Below are 23,138 nucleotides of genomic sequence, written 5' to 3' on the forward strand. Positions count from 1 at the left end.
CAACTGTCAACTTTCCAACTAATTCTTGAAATGAAGTCTCAATCTGTGAAGGCATTAATTGTAAAGGGTCTAGCCTGCCTTTAACCTTGTTGCAAGAAAGGTCCCAGTATGGGCTAGTCATCAATAGCGAGATCTGCAACTTTAGGCAAGAAAATGAATGCTACACCCACTGAGCTATAACCGTCAAATAGGAATGATTTGCCAGTTTTCTAAAAATCAGCCCCACAATTCATGATATTTTAAAAACACTATAATCAACGTTGATCCAAGCAACGATTAGCATCAACTGAACTATCTTTAAGAAACTCTAACAGTAATGTATAACAATAAAAACAAAATAGTTTTGACCTAGTTCCTGATTACAAAAAGTTATAGTATCGTTCTTATTTACCCGTAGCAATTTTCAATGGTATTTCCCCTTTAGCTATTCATTAACAATAAACAAAAGAGCTTTAGTTTGACCATGAAATCACCTCCATTTTGTGGATAATTCCAACAGGCATAAAATAAAACAAATATATTTCAATAGTTTTAAACATAAATACTGAATTTTTAGTATTTTTTATTTGGAAAATCTAGACACATAAGAAACAGGATTAAATTTTTGTCAAAGGTATTATTGTTTTGAGTATCCTAGAGAAGAAGCGATTATTTTTAGCATCAAATATCTTTACCAAGGAGTTAAACTGAAAAATTCCAAGTAGGAAAAACCCGAAATTAGCAAGTCAATCTATACACTAGTGAATTAAACAAACCAAATAGCATCTACAAATAGTTGAAACAGAACTAATAAGAAAACAGATTAATAATCTTGGTCTTGCTACGTTTAAAGAGCTAAGGAAAGAGGTGGATATGTGATAATAGTGCATTTGTGCTGATACAAATCAATTTACTTAAAGCTCTGGTCTTCCGAAATCCAGGACATGCGGGACAAACGGAACACCGGAGCACAAAACATACTTCACGTACAAAATGCACGGAATTAACGTTACAGGTGTTCCATAAATTCAAAGCTAAAGTTCCGTGATTTTTATTCAACAAAGCGCTATCTATCGTTATTTCGCAAATAGTGAAAAAAGTGGTAAAAATATAGAATGTCAGTCCTTCATAAATAAAGTGTCAGTATATTTAATTAGTATCTTTAATTTAATAGATCACCGGGCATGCGCAGACTGAGGTTGATCTTCATGTGCTTTATATATTCTAATCACTTTACTTTCAATACAACCCCTAAATCTAAGGCACACACGTTGCCCAAAATCGAAATAATTTAATGTTAGTTTTAGTTTGGTTATTAAGAAGCTAAGTAATTTCTTGCAATATCTTGCAAATATCTTGTACATTCAAACAGTAAATAAGCAAAACCTTTTGATATTCCAATGGATATCTTAGGTTAGATGTTAAGTCTGAGTAATGCATGGACGCTGAAAAGAAGGGCAGGGGACATGGCCCTAGAGAAAGTTGGCATTATAAAGTAATTATAAGGAAACCAAAGGAAAAGGAGCAAAATAGACGAAAACCATGGAAAGAGTGCGTGTTGCCCCACTCTTGGCTGACTGCCAATAGATTTTGACCCTTCATAAGGGAAATTTAAGTTCTGCTTTTTGACTGAGTGACCCCTTTCCAGTTTTCTACAAACATATTTTCTATATGATAATGTTTGTAGCAACAAAAAAGGAGATCAATTTCTTCAGAGTAATGAATGGCAAGTAAATAATTATCCTTGTCAATAAAGAAAGTGTAAGAGCCTAACTATTGATTATATTATATCAAAGAATCAGCTTTTTATGGTAATACTCAATATGTATTTGTTTATCAGTAATTAGTGCAGTTATTAGTACCCAAGAAAGTTCGTGTAACTATAGAAGACACAAGGAAAACAACTTAATAAGGGATAATTGCGGTAAAATTATGCCGTTGCATGCATTGCTTGCATTGCAAGAGTACCCATGTGCTGATATATGGAGCCACTATAATCAAAAATATTTCTCCTGAACGGGATCCTGGGGATTTTGTATTTTCCTCCTGAACGATTACGTTTTTTTTTATTATCATTCTTTTTTCAGGAGTGATTGTATTAATCTAGTTGTCACTTTGAAAAATTAGATTGTCACTTTAATTTTTTACAGTTGTGAAGTATAAAGGTGTCTAATATATTGGTTTTTGGTATTCAAAGTTAGATTAAAAACATCTAATTACAGATTTTTGTTTGATTTTCTTAATTTTGGTTTTAATGTTTTACTTTGAAAAAACTACTTTGATAAAGCGTTACTTTCATTAGCACTTGATTGCAAAGGCATTAAATATTTTGGTGTTAGATGACCAAGTGCAAAACTGTCGATATTGTTAAAAATACCCGTCCGATGCATCGGTATTGCTCAACAGAACTGAATGCTGGGAGTTAATATCTTAGTTTTTGCAAGTAGGCTGTTGTTTTGTGTATTTAACGAAAATTACACCATCAGATTCAGCGTATCAGAGTATCCTACTGTAAAAGTTTCAAGCTGCTATCTACAAAATGTGGAATTTTGTATTTTGCCACAAGACAGATCACGGAGGAGTGTTTATTTGTTTTATGGTTGTTTTTTCTCCAGGGGTGATCCTAACGACCTAGGGGTCCTAGAATGTCGCAAGAGGGCTGATCCTAACGGAAAATAAGTTCTAGTGCCAATTTAAGTGACCAAAAAATTGGAGGGCTCCTAGGCCTTTCCCACCATCATTTTTCCAAACATCACTAGCTGAAAGTTTTGATATAGCCATTTTATTCAGCATATTCGAAAAACCTAATAACTATGTCTTTGGGGACGACTTACTGCCCCACAGTCCCCGTGGGATGGGCTGCAAGTTACAAACTTTGACCAGTTATTACATATAGTAATGGTAATTGGGAAGTGTACAGACGTTTTCGACTTTTTTTGGCTGGGGGAGAGGGGTTGAGGGAAGGGGATTACGTGGGGGATCTTTCCATGGAGGAATTTGTAATGGGGGAGGAGAATTTCCATGAAGGGAGCGCAGGATTTTCTAGGACTATTGAAAAAAAACAATGAAAAAATAAATATGAAATGATTTTTCAGCTGAAATTAAGGAGCAGCATTAAAACTTAAAACGAACAGAAATTATTACGCATATGAGGGGTTCACCTCCTCCTAATACCTAGCTCTTTACGCTAAAGTATTTTTAGTAATTTTAAGTATTTATTCTACGGCCTTTGTGATTCAGGGGTCATTCTTAAGGAACTTGGACAAAATTTGAGCTTGGTGTAAAGAGCGAGGTATTGACGAGGGGGTGAACCCCCTCATATCCGTAATAAAAACATACGAATATAGAAGTTCATTATGTAAGTTAAATCGTAAGTTCTGTATATTTTTTTTTAATAATAAGTTCGTAAAAAATTAAAAGTTCTAGTTGCCCTTTTAAGTCACCAACAAAAAATTGGAGGGTAACTAGGCCTCTTCACCCTGTTCTTTTTTCTAAAAATCGTCCGTAAAACTATGAGAAAGCCATTTAGCCAAAAAAAAAAATTAATATGCAATTTTTTTTAATTATTCATGTGCGGAGAGCCAAAATCAAAACATGCATTAATTCAGAAACGTTCAGATATTAAAGAAAAAATAAGTTTTTTGTAACTGAAAGTAAGGAGCGACATTAAATCTTAAGACGAACAGAAATTACTCCGTATATGAAAGAGGCTGTTTCTTACCCAACGTCCCACTCTTTACGCTAAAGTCGTGTACTTAAAAAAAATGTAGTTTAAAGAAAGAGTCAAACTTTAGCGTGAAGAACGTGGCGTTGAGGAGGGAACAGCCCCTTTCATTAACAGAGTAATTTCTGTTCATGTAAGGATTTAATGTTAAAAATAACTTGTTTTTTAATTTAATCAACGTTAAATGCCATTATTGCCGGTATAGCAATTTTCATGAAAATTCCATTTTTAGTTTTGTTGAATATTGGTCCAAGTCAATTTTTAGTTCCAGTTTTTAATCACAAACTATTTGGTAAGATTTCCGAACAGGTTCAAAAAGAAAAATCTTTTGAACTTTTTCATTTTATTTAGTTGGATAGGACAATAAATAGAAAAAGGGCTGAGATGACAGATGGACACTATGTTTCTATTTTGTTTTTCTTTCGCTATTCTATTTGTCTAATTTCTGAACATATAAGGGATTTAAGTTCCAGGGGGAACATTGTCCTGTTGTGAAAGAGGTACATTTTACATGGCCATTATAAAATCCAAACGTAGTATCTATGCAAGCAGTATGATTTTTGAGCCTCTTTACTCCTTCTGGAAAGTATTCTAAGGGGTAGAAAATTGTATTAAGACAAGACTACATCTTTTATAATCTACGGAAGCAATAAATCCTTCTGTAATTTTGTTTGAATTTGATTTTCATTTAAAATTAATTACATAGTAATTAATTGTATTATTGATTCAATAAATTGATCCCTTTACCAGAATCCTTGTCGTTTAAAATTTACTGTATTTTGTTTCGTTTTGCAAACAGTTTAATTGATGTTTTTATTAGAGACTTTTTCCTTAAAGTATTCAAAATAAACTTATTTCTACGAAAAAAATTTCCTGAAATATATTTCCTGTCACCCAACCATCACTGATATTTTGGATTTGCCCACCTCCCCTTAAAAATTCTCCGTTGGCACCCTTGGTGTAGTGCCATCATATTGTTTGTGAATTGATGTTCATTACACAAATGAAAACCTCTCCTTGCAATAAATTTATAAGTCTTTTAAAAAATTTTATTCGAATAGTAGCTTACTCAGTTTTATTGAATCAAGCCATCAACTTTAAAAGAATCACCGTACAAAACACTCCAAATATGCGCTAATCCAGAAAGATCTAAAAATTCAAAAACGAGCCAGAAGAACACTCGTACGAATACGGTCGATTTGAGACTCGTAAGAATACGGTCGTATTAAGTTAAAATTAAATAAAAAAAACAAGTTTTTTCAACTGAAAGTAAGGAGTGACATCAAAACTTAAAACGCACAGAAATTACTTCGTATATGAAAGAGGCTGCTTCCTCATCAACGCCCCGCTCTTTACGCTAAAGTTTGACTCTTCCTCTCAATTCTTCTTTCTAAAACAGTAAAAAACTTTAGCGTAAAGAGCGGGGCGTTGATGAGGAAGCAGCCTCTTTCATATACGAAGTAATTTCTGTGCGTTTTAAGTTTTGATGTCACTCCTTACTTTCAGTTGAAAAAACTTGTTTTTTTTTATTTAATTTCTGAACGTTTTTGAATCAATGCATGTTTTGATTTTGGCTCTCCGCAGAGGAATAATCAAAACGAAATTTGCATTTTTTTTTTTTTTGGCTCAATGGCTTTCTCATAACTTTGATCAAATTATTTTGAGAAAAAAAGAGCGGGGGACGAAGCCTAGTTGCCCCCCGATTTTTTGGTTAATTAAAAAGGCAACTAGAACTTTTAATTTTTTACGAATCTTTTTATTGGTAAAAGATTTACGTAACATATAAATTAGCTTACGTAAAGAACTTTTGTATTCTCATGTTTTTATTACATATATGAGGGGATTCGCCCCATCGTCAGTACCTCGCTCTTTACACTAAAGCTTAAATTTTATCCCAATTCATTAAGAATGACCCCCTGAATCATAAAAGCCGTAGAATAAGTAGTTGAAATTACCGAAAATACTTTAGCGTAAAGAGCGAGGTATTAGAAGGAGGTGAGCCCCTCATATGGGTAATAATTTCTGTTTGTTTTAAGTTTTATTGCTGTTCCTTACTTCCAGCTGAAAAAGCTTTTTCACTTTTATTTTTTAATTGTTTTTTTTAAATAATGCTAGTAAATCCTGCTCTCCCTTCATGGAAGTTTTCTTCTCCCATTACAAATTCTCGAAGGAAAGTTCCCCCAGCATATCCCCCTCTTCTCAACCCCTCCCCCAAACCAAAACAATCCTCCTGAAAACGCCTGTATACTTCCCAATAACCATTACTATATGTAAGCACAGGTCAAAGTTTGTAACTTGTTGCCCCTCCCACGGGGACTGTGGGGGAGTAAGTATAACATAGTTATAAGGTTTTTAGACTACGCTGAATAAAATGGCTATCTCAGAATTTTGATCCGTTGACTTTGGGAAAATAATTAGCGTGGGAGGGGGCCTAGGTGCCCTCCAATTTTTTGGTCACTTAAAAAGGGCACTAGAACTTTTCATTTCCGTTAGAATGAGCCCTCTTGCAACATTCTAGGACAACTGGGTCGATACGATCACCCCTGGGGGAAAAAAAAAACCCAAAAAAACAAATAAACACGCATCCGTGATCTGCCTTCTGGCAAAAAATGCAAAATTCCACATTTTTGTAGATAGGAGCTCGAAACTTCTACAGTAGGGTTCTCTGATACGCTGAATGTGATGGTGTGATTTTCGTTAAGATTCTATGACTTTTAGGGGGCGTTTCCCCCTATTTTCTAAAATAACGCAAATTTTCTCAGGCTCGTAACTTTTGATGGGTAAGACTAAACTTGATGAAACTTATATATTTAAAACCAGCATTAAAATGCAATTCTTTTGATGTAGCTATTGGTATCAAAATTCCATTTTTTAGAGTTTTGGTTACTATTGAGCCGGGTCGCTCCTTACTACAGTTCGTTACCACGAACTGTTTGAAAAAATGGTGTGCTTTCAAGTCCTTCGTAGTTATTTTGCATTTTTATGGACAGGGTACCACTAACCTCTCACTATTTCTTTTGTGTGGTGTTTATTAAACAATTTTTGTTAAAAAGTGTTTTTTACCTTCATTTCTTTTTACAGGTCTCCTTTTTCTTATGGAGTGAAATAAAATTTGGTAGTCTTTGTGCATTGCAGCAACATTCAGGAATCAATCAACAGCTTTAATTAAGCCTTGATACGGCATTTTTAAATATTTACCTCCACGTCGTATCTTTTTCTGGACACTGAGTTCTAACAAGCTTGGAATTTCTTTGGACATGGTGAACAGAATTTATTAGAAGTTAGTATTAAACTAGAGCCTTGGGAACTGTTTTTAACCCCAGATCCATATTCGTTTTCTAATTGAAGGGTTAGAAACACTATATGAAAACAGGTTCTTACTTTGAGCAGATATTCAAGTATGGCCTAGCATATTGGCTAAAATTCAGGAACCATCTTACCTAGGACGCCAGTCCAAGTTGATTAAACTGAAAGCCGCATTGTATAAACTTAGGGCATGTGGATATTTTTTTTTATCAACAGACTCAGGGATGGCTTTTTTTGCTCAAAATCCATGGAAAAATTACACAAACTAAACTACACCGAAACCGCCGTGAAAGAGACTCGCCCTCGCCCGTGGGTCCTCCACTGGACCTGTTCTTCCAGAAATGTTTAAGCATAGTCAATAAAATAAAGATAACGGAAACAACTTGAAAACATCTTCCTGTCTCTAATATAGTTAGTCTATCCATCCCTGAAAGCTTCATTCACGCATTAAAGTAACTTTGGGAGTTGTCAAAGAATCGCTCTGATGCAATTTTACTGTATTTCTTATCACCTTCTTGTAAGAAAAACAGAATTGACATTAGAAATTGGAAATTGGAATTTAGAAACTAACAATCCCTAAAACAAAACAAAAAAGAATCATGGTTAGGAAATGAACAATGTGCAACATTTACTGTGGTTTAAAGGAAAAGACCTTTTTCCACGAGCACTCAACAAGAAATTGAAATGACCAGTGTTCAAGAATTAATCACATAAAGACTATTAATCATACAAAACAAAATTATACAGAATAAAGCATCCTTTGATTTTCTCCATCAAACAAATGATCAAACACCAGCGAGAAATAGGTACTTAATAAAAAGTTCGTGGTAAAGAACTGTAAGTAAGGAGCGACCCTGCTCAATAGTAGCTCAAACTCTAAAAAATGGAATTTTGATACCAATATCATTATTAGTGGCTTATTATGCTGATTCCAAATATATAATTTTCATTAAGTTTAGCATTACCCATCAAAGAATACGAGCCTGAAAAAATTGCCTGATTTTCAAAAAAGGGGGAAACACCAGTAAAGCTCATACAATCTACATGAAAATCAAACCCTAAGATTCAGCGTAACAGAGAACCCTACTGCAGAAGGTTCAAGCTCGTATCTCCAGAAATGTGAAATTCTGTATTTTTTTTGCCAGAAGAAAGATCGCGGATGCGTGTTTATTTATTTTTCCCATGGGTGATCGCATCGACCCAGTGGTTCTAAAATATTGGGAGAGGACTCATTTGAACGGAAATTAAAAGTTCTAGCTACCTTTATAAGCGACCAAAAAGATTGAAGGGCAACTACGACCCCTTATGCACTCTTTTTTTCTCGAAGTTATCCGATCAAAACTTCGAGATAGCCATTTTGTTCAACATAGTTAAAAAGCGACAACACAAATTTTTTTTTTCCAACACCAATTCCAACACCAGGTTTGAATTGTCAACAGGATATATCCATGATGAGGAGGAATTTTTCTGTGGAAGTGGAGCCTGATTTCCTGTCACTGTTTAAAAAGAACGACCAAAAATTAAATAAAAAACAAGCTATTCAATTGAAAGTAAGGATCAATATTAAAACGAAACGAACAGAAACTGTTACGTATATGAGGGGATTTCCCCTTCCTCGACACCTTGCTCCTTATGTCAAAGTCAGGATTTTGTCTCAATTCCTTAAGAACGAATCCTGAAATACAAGGTTCGTTTAGTTGGAACAATAAAAAGCTTTTTAAAGGCACTAAAACCTTAAGCGTAATGAGCGAGGTGTTGAGAAGGGGGCAACCCCCTTCATATACGTAATAATTTATGCTCATTTTAAGTTTTAATGTGCTCATTACTTTTAGTTGAATTTTTTTATTTAATAATTTAATAGGGAAATCAAGTCTGGCACCAGATCCCTGAATAGTATCAAACAGTTCGTATCAAAACTATTTTCACACAACTAAGCTTTTGAAGTGGTTCTGATTACCGAAAAGTTAAAAATCCCCACTCTGATACTAATTTTAGCTACACCCTTAACAGCTCAACGTGCAAAATTGAGACAGAAAAGGGAAAGCAAGACTTAAAAAAAAATTGGATAGGAATTCATGCAAATTTCCTCAGTGTATAATATCCCCTGACATGTTCACCCCCTGGAAACTTGCCTCATATGAACAATTCCCAAATGGAAAAACCTTCAGCAGATTATTCATCCCCCGCAATCTTAAATGTATACATGCTTCTTAATAACAAGTACCATGCGTAAACATGGGCAAATTTTGTAACTTAAAAACCTTTTTACTGGGGCTGTGGGGGGGGGGTATGTTCTATCCCAAGGCATTCTGGGCCTTTTAACTATGGTGGAAAACGGCTGTCTCAAAATTTTGATTGGACGATTTTGAATAAACTGGGGCGGCGAAGGGGGCCTACTTGCCCTCCAACATTTTTGGGCACTTAAAAAGGGCACTATAACTTTTAATTTCCGTTCGAATGAGCCGTCTCGTAATTTATTAGGACCACTGGGTCGTTACAATAACCCCTGAAATAACAACAACAAATAAATACGGTTCCGTGATCTTTCTGGTGGCAAAAAAAATACAAAATTCCACATTGCTGCAGATATGAGCTTGAAACATCTACAGTAGAGTTTTCTGACACGCTGAATCTGATGATGTGATTTAATTAAGATTCTATGACTTTAGGAGGTGATTCCTTCTTTTTTTGAAAATAAGGAACATTTTCTCAGGCGTGTAGCCCTTAATGGGTAAAACTAAACAGAATGAAACTTATACATTTGAAATCAAACCGTCCCTGGTAATGAACTGTAAGTAAGGAGTGACCCGGTTCAATAGTAGCCAAAACTATAAAAATGAAATTTTGATATCAATAGATATACAAAAAGAATCGGAGTTTTATGCTGATTTCGAATATGTAAGTTTCATTGATTAGTCTTACCCATCAAAGGTTAGGAACCTGAGAAACGTTGCCTGATTTTTGAAATAAGGGCAAACCCCCTCCTTTCTAAAAGTCATAGAATCTTCGTATAAATCACACAATCAGATTCAGTGTATACGAGAACCCTACTGTAGATGTTTCAAGTGCCTATCTGGAAAAATGTGGAATTTTGTATGTTTGGCCAGAAGAAAGATCACGGATTCGTGTTATTTGTGTTTTTTTGTTTGTTTTTCTCAGGGTGATAGCATCGACCCAGTGGCCTTAGAACATTGTAAAATTGCTGATTCGGACGGAAGTTAAGAGTTCCGGTTCCCATTTTAAGTGAACGAGAAATTGGAGGGCAAGCAGGCACTCTCTCACGCCCCTTTTTTTCAGAATCGTAGGATCAAAATTTTAAGATAGCCATTTTGTCCCTAATAGCAAAAAGGCTAAATAAATATACCTTTGGAGATATCAGAAACCCCCACAGTACCCAGGGAAAGGTCTTTTAAGTTAAAAAATTTGCCTATTGCTTAGGTATAATATTTGTTATTGGAAAGTATGCATACGTTTTTTTGGGGAGGGGGGATTTTTTACCGGTGGGATTTTCCACGGAGATAATTTCTCATAGGGAGGAAAGTTTCCAGGGGAAATTTTTCGGGAATTTACCCGAATTCCTATACGATACTCTTCTTATGTCTTGCTTTCTCATTGCCGTCAATTTGACGCCCTATACGCCAGCATTGGCTCTGGAATACTTTATCCCTTTTTTTAGATTTTAGGAAAGCTCTAACTAAACCCTCTTATAATAAGGCTGACGACATTGAGTATAGCAATTACAGAGCAATTGCCTTGATTTTTATTGGAAGCAGATTACTAAGCACGATGATATTTATGAGACTGAGAGATGATGTAGATAAAGTTGAAAAAGAAAAAAACTTGCAAGAAGAGAGGGTGCTTGGACTTAATTTAAATATTTAGAGTAATAGAATTAAGAGCTGCTTGAATCATCAGACCTCATCAGTCATTAGATTGTATCTTATGATCAGTCATTTGATTCTGATGGTAGACAAGTTATACTGGAAGTCCTGTACTCTTAATGTTTACCAGATAAGCACATTAGAGAAACAAGTTCTATGTCTGCGAAGAAAATTATTGTGTTTAAAGTAGAAATTCAGGTTAGTAGTTGGTTTGACATGGAATCGTAAGTGCGGGTCATGAAAATGTACCTGATATGGGAAAAACTTCTTCTGAATGGCCTGATGGAGGCATGACAGGTTTGCCAAGGCTGTCCCAGAAGGGGGTGCATAGTCGTTGCTTTGCATCAAGACTTATGTGCATCGTAGGATTTCTCATAGAAAGGTAAGGCACTTATTCTTATTAGAAAATAATATCTTAAAACAATCTGCCAGTCATTAAATGAATGAATAAGTGAACTTATTAACTCAATGTAGCACAACATTATAAAAACAAAGGATCATGCCAGTAGCATCTGCCGCAGCCTAATAAGGAATTCAGGATTGAATTGAAGCTGATTCAGGATTGACAACTATTACTTTCACTAATCTTATTGGTAAAACTTTGTTGGGAATACGATTTTATATGAAGTTCAAAATCTCACAAAGATAGTGTTGGATGAAAATGTAAATCTTGTACCATTGGGATCTCCATATTTAAAACTTCACAATGGTGAGGTACAAAACTATAATAGTTCAAAATAGGGATGAAAGCTTTTAATTGACAGTGAAAGAGATATGAATTTTTTTTTTACTGGATATTTCGAACGTATATACAGTGTCCATCATCAGCAGTAAAACTAAAGTTTTACTGCTGTAAAACTTTAAAGTGTTACAGCAGTTTTACTTTAAAGTTTAAAGTTAAAGTTTTACTTTAAAGTTATCTATGGTGAGGTACAGTTCCCCATCTTGTGCTACAAGCAAAGATCAGTTTTTTGCATAGGAAGCGGTGATGTGGCTCCTTTTTTCCGTCTCCGTTTTTATTCGTCCTGACTTTGTCGCCACAAGTGGGAACTCAAACATTATACTGAGATGTATAAACACTTATTCGAAAGGAAATAGCCACATCTAGTGCCTTTTGTAAGTAAGAAAGATCCACAAAGCCACCGATGGCGCATAGGGCATCAAATCAAAATTATCTTCCTAGATGGCATAGTAGCACAATGATAATGCACAAATAATGGAGAACCGATATTGTAAATGTTCGGGGTAACATTGTTGCACTAAATTTAATAGTGGCAGAATAGCTGGAACACTTTATATTTGAAAGTTACCCAAACAGTTACAATCTCAATTAGCATAGAACATAATATCAGGTGCCCAACAATAATTATTGGAAGAAGTCGCAGACTTATTTAAAAAGTAGGGAAATTTTTTTTTCTTAGAGATTATTGATAAGAAGAAACTGTCAGCAAAAATCTTTGATATTTGGCTTAAACGTTGAATTGGCTCAAACTGACCAAGAAGTGGCTCAAAGTAAAGATTTAAAAAAAAACTTAACCCCTATACAAGAAGTTTGACAACAGTTTGACGACGATCGTAATAAAAATATTAGCTTCCATAGAAGTTTTTGATAAGTTTTAGGCACGCTTTGGCTTATTTAACTAATTAATGTCAATTAACCCAAAAGCGACTAAAGTACAGGACAAGTTGCTATGACCTTATAAAGCTTGTGAATGCTATTACTTTCTAACTTACCAGTTCGTGGTTATAATTTCTAAGCTTTCGAAATTTTCTTCTAAACTTTCTAAAAAAGTTGAAGGAAGAACAAATACAGCTGTATGGTGATTCATTATCCACATTGCTTTTGAAATTGGACGTGTTGTCAAGACACTTTACCTGTGAAGTTATTTCTATCTTAGGTTCTTCACTAATTTTTGAAAGGCCACACAACCTGACTAGTTGTGAAAAGGGTCCCTACAGAAAGAATAGGGAGCCAGAAAAACTCATAAGACGCTGCTTGGGCTGGGTGATTCTTTTAACATGTACGACATTGCTTATTGCTGCCCTTTCAAAGTGAAATTAATTCGCAAAAGGTTGCTTATCACTATCCTTTGTTGTAACAAGATAACTAATTTTAAACGTTTTGCATTTTATAGCGGGGTGGAACCATACACTCTGGGTCGAGAAACAGGCCGCAATACCCATTACCTCTACCACATTGAAAAAAAACCAAAAAACAAAAACAAAAATTACCAAGCAAGATAACCAAATAAGATTATCGAAATAAATATCGTATTTAAGTAAACTTTCTTAATGTTACTGAAGTTTTTATTTCACTCTGAAAATTCGTAATTATATTGTTTGTCTATCTAGTGCAATGTTCATGAGTGTTAATAAAGAACCATTTTGTAACAACTTCTTTGATGAAATTTAGTATGGTTAAGTTGGACTGTGTAAAAATGGCAAGAGTTACAACCATAACATCTGTAATGAAAATTTAAGACACCATATATTTCTACTCCTGGCATATTGAAACTAGGTTGAGGTTCAAACGAGGAGCCCAACTTCCCATACGAGAAACAAAGCTAAGCGCATCTACCAATTGGCACCCTCGATAATTGATTCCTTAGGTTTTATTAAGAAAAACAAATATATATATATATATATATATATATATATATATATATATATATATATATATATATATATATATATATATATATATATATATATATATATATCATAAAAAGAGAAATCACCAATGGTTGATTGTGTGTGGCTATGCTGTTTGACCTATGTGATTGTATGGATGAGTAGGGTTAAGGCCTCATTCAAGTGCTGGTCTATATTAATCACAAATTTAGGAAAACAGTCTTCCTTTTCTCCTTCTGTCTCTCTTTTTTTCTTTTTTTTTGTGTTTGTGTTGTTGCATTGGTGATTTCTCTTTTCATGACATATATATATATATATATATATATATATATATATATATATATATATATATATATATATATATATATATATATATATATATGTATATATATATATATATATATATATATATATATATATATATATATACAAATGACCAACGTCATAAATTGTAAGGTGAAATATTAAGCCAATCAACAGCTTGTATTTGCTAAAAATCTTATCATAGATACGGACTTTTCGTTTTTTATTTCAACTTGAAAAAATTAATTACAAATTAAAATTTTCTTCGTGGTAAGATTCAGATTACTATTAACTGCTTGATGATATGCTGTTTGCCTTGGAAATTATCTTTTTCTCTTAAATATTAAATGACTTCTGATAAGTGTTCCTTGATGAAACATTGCTGATGAAAGTGAGGGCTGAAAGGTTGAAAGTGAGGGCTGATTACTCTCCTCCCCTCAATACTGTTATGAAAATATTTGAAGTGAAATAGCTTACTAGTAAAACATCTGGACATTTTCTATGGGAAGTATTCACGAGGGGATAGGGTAAAATTAGCATAAAATTAGCAATTTCATCAGAACTTCGACGTTCTTACATTCCAACTAAACAAATCTTCAGCTTCAGTAAAATGGTATTTTGCTGTATAAGCAAAAGAGAGCGAGAAAATCATTCACAGTCATTTACTGGTCGTGAAGTAGCCAACTTACAAGAGGAGACTAAAGCTGCAAGGCAGTATGTATTTAAAATATGTGATAACCCGGGATATTAAGGAGAATGATTAGCAAAGCCAACCCAGAAACACCTTCTGCTAGCTTCATGCACATACCCGAGCCTTCTGTTTGACAGCTGTGTTATCAAATGGCGTTATAACTGTGTAAAAACTGTGGAAATGGTGTAATAACTGTGTTATTTAATAGAGAGAACGTTATGAACCAAACAAAAAGAGAAAAAATCGCAGGAAAGAGAATCTTTCGCGGGCAACAATCAATTCAATAAAATTGCTTTTGTTCTCTATATTAGAACCACTGCAGGAGCGTGAAGTTTAGATTCCGTAGCCCATTCTTCAAGAAATAATTGACGCTCACTTTAAAAAAATTAATAAAGAGAAGATGTTTAATTTAACATTCTCCTTACCTACTAATAAACGATACAACCTCTTATTGTATCCTAGGAAATTGTTTGAAACAGATAACGTCAGAATCGACGGGTAGGTAACAATTTAATGAGAAAAAATACTGTTAGCGTTTAAGCAGTCCAGAAAGTTTGGTGTAAATATGATCAGCCAAACGCAAAACTATGTATTAGACAAAGGTTAATAATATGTAATTTTGGCCTATTCATAAGTTTTCAGGACTTGCAACATATATTTAACGATCATGTATCTAAATATATTGGAGCATTAAGAGCATATAAAATATATAAAAAAAATATTCATTAAATTATATTACAATATGCATTAAAATGTATTCGAGTAATCAATATAGGCTAGAAGAATCCCGATATTACTACAATCAATCAATCAATCAATTTATTTAAAAGAAACGGAAAATAAACTACAAGACTTTAGACCCTCACAAAGGCTCTTCGGCCTGTGAGAATAGGAGACATAACATAACATTAAATTCTAGTTCTAAAATTAACCAGAAGGACAAGAAGAAGAAAAAAAGAAAAAAAAAAGAAAAAAAAGAAGAATAAAACTACCATACTAATCAAAATAAATGAATTAAACAAATTGAAAAGGAAAGATAGAGGGGGAAAAGAGAAGAAAGAAGAGAACTAACTCTTTAGGCATAAGAGGTGGTCGGTTAGCTTTTTTACAAATTATCCATAAGAATGACATAGCAGAATTTTAACTGGTAGGAAATTCCATATGGAGGCACAACATAAAACTGGATTGAAATCTGATGTTATGGTTTTCGTTTAATGAATGAAAATATCCATGTCATATCTGAGAGAAATAACATAAGGCTCATTTCGTGGTTCAGAATTTAAATAATATTAGTATTTGAAGAAGTTAGAAAAGAGTCCAAGAAAATATTTAGAAATAAAACAAGAGGAAAGGAAGATGTATGTGGTTTGACCATCTAACAAATTCATGCTGGGCTGGCCTGTGACGTCAGACCCTAATTTAATTTCTCTTTTGCATTTTGAAACCATGGAAGGTAAAAGAAGAGAACGGTGACAGCCAAACTGTTGGGTATTAGCGCATATATCGTTGAATAAAAGATTAATTTTATGTTTAATTATCAACCTTTAGTATTTTTTCAATTAGAATTCCAATAATGCGTCTAATCTACGTAATTTTAGTAGTATCCCCTCAACAAAATTCTATGAGAGCCCTCTCCCTACTTTAAAAACAGCCCTATCCCTGCTTTTAATGAGAGCCCTACCCCGTTATTCTATGACAGCCAACAGGTGCAAGTTATGCCAAAGAGAATGTCTTCTAAGATATTCTATGGTTGTTGTGCATAAAAATCCTAAAGACGTGAGGGAAACCTTCAGGGTCCCCGCCAGGACCCTAGCATTAAATTTCACTAGGCCCCCTTGCATACAATTTCACCGGGTCCCATAGCGACTAATTCCAACGAGAAAACCCTAGCGGTCAAATCCAACGGGAACCCAATCAACCAATTTCAGCGGCGCCCTACCAAGGACTTCCAACAGGGGGCTCAGCATCCAATTCCATTGGCGGGCTCCCCTAGCAACCAATTTCACCGATAAGACGTTTTCAAGACGTTTAAAGACATTTCAATACGATTGTACGAAACTTTTCTTCAAGGCGTTTTTCTTCATAATCTCTGTAGTTCTTAATTAATAGGGAATATTTACCAGTGTGAGGATGAGGCATTCAAACGTGACTTGTTTTTCAGGGCCCACGGGGAATCCCCAAGGATTCAAGAATTCATGCAGAAGAAGGCTAAATTTTTGCCCTAGAAAAAATTTCGTCTCGTAGAATTATCAAGACAAAAACACACTACGCGAATTTGAATATACTAGGCTTAGGAGCACCATATGGCAAAAAGTGGTTTAAAGTGAATAATCAGAAGGATTTTGTATAGTATGGTGGATACAAATTGATTTGGTGGTGTATGCAAATCAACAAGGCCTATGTTTAGGAGTACAAGATGGAAAAAAATGGTTTCAAAACCAATAAAAGGAAGCCTTTCAAAAAGCATGGTGATACAAATTTAGCAAGAGATTGTGCGTAAATCTTAATAATTTAAATTTTGGACCCTACTCTAGCTATATGCCCACCCTTCCCTAACCAATGCACCCTGACACTTAAGTGTGCTTTTCAGGAAATGTATTTTTCCCCTTAATATACCTTTATCGAAAGATTAAGGCAAAATTTATATAAAAACCAAACTTATTGAAATCATAGCATAAAAATTCTTATACAATCAATTAATAAGGAAATTTTGAGTCAATTGATAATTTCGGAAGTTTTTAATCCTGCTGTTTCATAGATAAAACCCTAATTTAGCTATATCCTCACTCACTTTAACTCATGAACCGTGACACTAAAATGTGATTTTCAAAGAAATATGTATTTTTTCAACCCTTAACATAGCGTTGTCGAAAGACTAAGGCAAAAGTGATATAAAAACAAACTTATCGCAAGCATAACATAAAATTTCTTATACAATCTAATAATAAAGAAATTTTGTGTAAATTAATAAATTGAAAAGTTTTGAATCTAGTTATAGCTAGAGTAGGGTTTTAGCTATGAAACTGCAAGATAAAAAACTTTCTAAGTTATCAATTTACATCATTTTTGAAATCAATAGTGCAAATTGACTTGTCAATTTAATAAACTGCTTAGAGGAATTATTTTGTTTTAATAGCTTAGATTAAAAAAGCTTGATTTCAGGTATCAGAACAGTCGTATCCAGATTTTATTAAAACCCCTATCAGTTTCTTACCATCATATTATTCAATATGAAGAAGGGTTAAGAAGTTAAGATTAAGGATTTAAGAAGAAGGGTTTAAGAAGAAAGGTTACTTCTTCTTAAAATAATTTCTGAGACCACACTGGCTGATGAGGATAAAATATAAAATAGCGAAGAAAGGAAGAAAACCCGGTAAAAATAATTCCCTTTCACAGTTACTCGGAAAGAGTTATCCTGTTTTAGTTTTATGTTTATTTTAAGGTTTCGTTTTTTATATTTTTATAAGTTTTATCCTGCACTGACGACACTCAAGCCGAGGTCTTGACGAAAAAAATTTGTGTAATTTTTCAATTTTTTCACTGGCTGTTCATTGTCCTCGTTTTCTTCCTTTCTCTGTGATTTTTTATGTTTTATTACTTCTTTTTGGTTTCAAACTTACAAAAAAAAATGAACCCATAGATTTAAAGCATATGATTTTTAACATGAAAATATCTGAAATATGGCTTAGAAAATATACCCCCCAGGCAAAGAAACTGGAAGGCATGCTCATTAGAAGCTCTCAACATGAAATAAGTTCAAAATACTTTTCCGTATTGCACTCCTAAAGTTAAATTATTAAGATTTTTGTACACTCACAAACTTTCAGGCTTCATTTTATTAATTTAAAATATTTTGTTCAATATTATGCTCTTAAACATAGATCACGATGATTTGCATGCACCCACAAATCAATTTCTATCCCCACTACTATACAAAAAACGTCTTATTATTCACTTTAGACCACTTTTTTCAGCTTGCGCTCCTAAACCTAGTAAATTCAAATTCCCTTAGTGTTTTTTTTATAATTCTGCGATACGAATTTTTTTCTACCACAGAAACTGAGTCTTCTGCTGTATAAAGCGTAATACTTAAGGTCTATTCAAAATGTGATTTTGCTGGTAACAAGATTTAAATTTATATAATGCACGGGACAGATCAAAAACCAAAAGTATTGCGATGCTTATATGCTCTCTTGTGGAAAAGGATACAGACATGCGAATCATTTAATCGTTCTAGTATGCGGGACAAGGGGTTCTCCTTGCGTGCAATAGTTTATCATATAGAAAGTATTCCTCGAATCAAAATGTTAGAAAAGCTTTTGACGTCGAACTGGTTACCGTTTCCTTTAATCAAGAGGGAATTTCTTCGAATCCTTTTGTGGACAAAAAATCTTTGGATTGTAAAGGTTTCCTGGGAAAAAAGTCTTGAAATAAAATGAAATCTAAAATAACGCCTTGAAAGAAAATAAAATCCTGAACAAAACAGGATCTTGAAAGAAAAAAAGGAATGACGAAAAAATTAAAATCTCTTTGTATAATTTAATATCGTACATGTGTGTCCTCCTTAATTATAAGTAGAAGTTCCACACATGCCCTGTAGCATCAAGTCACGTGAAAATGCGTCACCCTTAACAATATTAAACAGTACCCGTTACTATAGAACTATAGAAATCATGAAGAAAAAGTCTTAAAAACGTCTTGAAATGCCTTGAAACGTCTTGTCGGTGAAATTGGTTGTTAGGGGGCCCCTGGCGAAATTTGTGGCTAGGGACATGTTGGGAATGACTGCTAGTGGGTCCCCTATCGGAATTGGTTCCTATGGGGTTCATTGAAATTAAGTGCAAGAGGACCCCGGTGGAATTGGATGCTAGGGACCGGATGGGGACCCTGAAGGTTTCCGTAACAACCTTAGGATTCTTAAGCATAAACAACCATAGAAATAACATCCCCTAAGACATAAAAATTCCACATCTCTTAAAAAGCATTCTATGTGACGGAAAATAAACCTACTGGAATGACGAATGACGGAAAACGGCTCTCATTAAAAGCAGGGATAAGGCTGTCGTTAAAAGCAGGGATAGGGCTCTCATAGAATTTATTGAGGGGATACTACTAATGTTATTAAACTTTTGTCTTAGTAAGATTTGAGCATGAATCGAAATTTGTATCAATTACAGGATAACTCTGCTTTTTAGAATGGCAGGAGGCATGCTACATCTAGCAAGTAAAACTTTGACATCGATATATTTCTGCAGAAGCAAGGTTTTGCTTGTTTAATGCTCTATTATTCTATTATTTGGGCCAAAAATAAATGTTGATCCTAAAAGATTTTTTTATCAGAAGCATTTGTCAATGTTATTCAATCAGTAAAAAATTCAGCTAACAAAACCAGACGTAACAAAAATGCAAGGTAGGAAAAAAACTAAGAACGGTACAAAAAGGAAAAAAACTACTATTTTTGATCTACTCATATTTTCTACTGACCAATTTTACGAAATTACTTTTCTATATTGCTTTACAAAGGACTATTTAGAAAGGACTCTGCTTACTATTTTGCTTTATATAGTTTTACAAAGGAACTCAGGCGTCCCTTCATTTTTAAATTACTTAACACTATGCCTAAAGTCAAAAGTTGATTTAAATAGAAAATTTGGCCGATGGGCAATAAATACTTTTTTTTCTCAGGAGTCAGTTTCACTAGGTTTACAAAAAAATAAAGGTAAAACAAAATGAAATACAAAAATATTTGAAAAACACCCATGCTTAAGACATGGGCAGGGAAAACGCAAGAAAAACGTATATTTTACTGAAAATTGTTACCAATCATTTGCAAAAAGTTTTCCCCTCCAAGTGATTTGGCCATTAAATTCTAACCCAATAACACATCTTCTTTACTTCCCATTTTGAGCTCGTCAGCTTAATCGATTCACCTTCTAAATACTAAGACTAACTGCATAGACATTAACACGCTACCAAAGTGTCAGATACAGTGCACCTTACCTTATAGATTAAATCTTTCAATGATCCTTTATTATTGAATGGAAAGATCATAACCAGCATCGACCACTCGTCGTCAGCCACACTTTTTAAAAATTCAACATCAAGGACAGGATAAATGTATGGATGTTGAAGCAGTTGAAATAATTCTTTTATTGCCGTCCTAGTTCCTGGATTAATTGCTAGTTGTGTCTGTCCATTTGTGGCTGGTAAGTAAGGTACAATTGTTAATAGACGCTCGGTTTTCAGTTGCTCATCTCGAATTAAAAACCACTGTTTGGATATTCGGGAACCTAGAAAATAAACTTTAAGTTAAACGGAAATTAAAAGGGATATCAATAAGAAGGGAGAAAAGAACGGAAGAAAAGGAGTTGTGTGTGGATTCAAACATAAAAATAACACAAATTACGATGATCAATGAAGCCGAAAACGAGCAGAAAACTAAATTAAATAAAACAATAATACTAGAAATAAAGATACAGATTTTTCTATGGGTAAATTAATTTATCCTAAAACGAACAAAAACTATAATGAATAATTGCTTAAGCTTTAAATATACGAAAATTATGACAAATAATTTACACATAAGAGTAGAGCTACCACCCCCTATGCAGAAGAGCTTCACTTGTAATTTAAGGTAAACGAAATATATTTTAAGTACTTTTCTCTCAGAAAACCTATCATTGGAAAATTAAAAGCTATTGAGACTTTAAGGAATCATTATAAAATTGATTAACAAATATCCAAACAGACAAGCAAAAGCCGATCAGACCCAGAGGCACAGAGAAACAGATGCAGAGACAAACAAACAGCCAGATAGAGAGAGAGAGAGAGAGAGAGTGAGAGAGAGAGAGAGAGAGAGAGAGAGAGAGAGAGAGAGAGAGAGAGAGAGAGAGAGAGAGAGAGAGAGAGAGAGAGAGAGAGAGAGAGACAAAGAGAGAGAGAGGGATTCAAGTAAACAGCCATTCAGACACACAAGTATGGAGAGAGAGAGAGAAAATACTTACAAATACATAAAGACGAAAACAGGGACAAGCGAACATCCTCTCAGACACAGAGGCACAGAAAAAGAGACAAAACAAATACACACAAAAATCGGACATACAAAGACCCAAAGACAGATACGAGGACAAGCAAACACCCACTAAAAAACATAGGCACAGTGAGAGGAAGACAAGCAAAAAGGCGCTCATACACATAGGCGCTGAGTGAGTGAACTAAAACGCATAAAAACACACACAGAGTCAGATACACAATCATACAAAGATAGACACAGAAACAAGGAAACACTCGCTCAGAAACATAGGCAAAGAGAGAGAAAGAGAGAAAACATATATAAACACACACAATTAGACACACAAACACGCAAAGAAAGTAGCGGGAACAAGCGAACATCCGCTCAGACACATAGGCTAAGAGAGAGAGAGGGAGACGAAAACACCTACAAACACAGAGAGTCAAACAAAAACACACTATTACAGACAAGGAGACAAGCAAACACCTGCCCAGATACACAGGCACAGAGAGAGGGAGAAAGAAAAACCTACAAACACACAGAATCTGACATACAAAGACAGACGTGGTTAGCGTGGATGGGCACGCTAACCTAACCTAAACAAATCTAACATAAAAGTGGTTTGCTTAATATGACATATCCTCTCTAGTTATTTTGCCATCTATAGCTATTGTGAAATAGCTGTTGACGGTTTGGCTGCAAATACACTAATGCGTCTCTGGCTTTGAAAAAAAGTAGCAAGACTTCATAATATTTTTGGATTTTTTTCTGTTTGACTCTCACACTGCTAATTACAAGTAAACTGTGATTAGAAATGAACACAGAGTAGGTATTTTTGTTTCTCTCTCTCTCTCTTTCTCTCTCTCTCTCTATGTCAGTGTCTCTGAGCGGCTGTTTGCTTGTCTCTGTGTCTGTCTTCGTGTGTCTGATTCTGTAGGATTATATGTATTTCTTTCTTTCCCTGTGCCTGTGTGTCTAAGCGGTTGTTTGCTTGTCCCTGTGTTCATATTTATGTGTTTGTAAGTATTTTCTTTCTCTCTTTATCTCTCTCTTTGCCTGGGTGTCGGAGTGATTTTTTTCTCTCTCTGTTCCAATGGGTCAGAGCGGATCTTCGCTTGTGTCTGAGCAGCTGTTTGCTTATCTTTCTCTCACTATGCCTATGTGTTTGAGCGGATGTTTGCTTATTTCCGTGCCTGTCTTTATGTGTTTGTGTGTATGACTCTGGGTTCTTGTATGTGTTTTTGTTTTTTGTTTCTCTCCCTGTGCCTGTGTGTCTGAGCGGATATTGACTTGTTCCATGCTTACATATGTGTTTGTAGGCATTATCTCTCCCTCTCTCTCTCTCTCTCTCTCTCTCTCTCTCTCTCTCTCTCCCTCTCTCTCTCTCTGTCCTTATGTGTCTGAGTGGCTGTCAGCTTGTCTACCTCTCACTGTGCCTCTGTGTATGAGCGGGTGTTTGTTTGTCTCCGTGTCTGTCTCCGTGCTTTTGTTTGTCTGAATCTGTGTGTGTGTGTTTTTGTCTCTCTCTCTCTCTCTCTCTCTCTCTCTCTCTCTCTCTCTCTCTCTCTTTTTGAAATATGTCTATGTTCTTTTGTTTGCTTCTCTCTCTCT

The 23,138-nt window shown here is 34.5% G+C and overlaps 1 protein-coding gene across 1 annotated transcript in view; it reads right to left on the reverse strand.

The window, feature by feature from the left end:
* The window catches only part of LOC136026425 (slowpoke-binding protein-like), a 248,277-nt gene that overhangs the window by 85,763 nt on the left and 139,376 nt on the right, over nt 1-23,138 (reverse strand). The window contains exons 6-7 of the mRNA XM_065703005.1: nt 20,516-20,805; nt 12,625-12,765 (exon numbers count right to left, since the gene is read on the reverse strand). Of these exons, the coding sequence (XP_065559077.1) occupies nt 12,625-12,765; nt 20,516-20,805 (431 nt within the window). The remainder of the gene's footprint in view (nt 1-12,624; nt 12,766-20,515; nt 20,806-23,138) is intronic.

Source organism: Artemia franciscana, chromosome 4 (assembly GCF_032884065.1).
Source record: "Artemia franciscana chromosome 4, ASM3288406v1, whole genome shotgun sequence".
NCBI classification, from domain to species: domain Eukaryota; kingdom Metazoa; phylum Arthropoda; class Branchiopoda; order Anostraca; family Artemiidae; genus Artemia; species Artemia franciscana.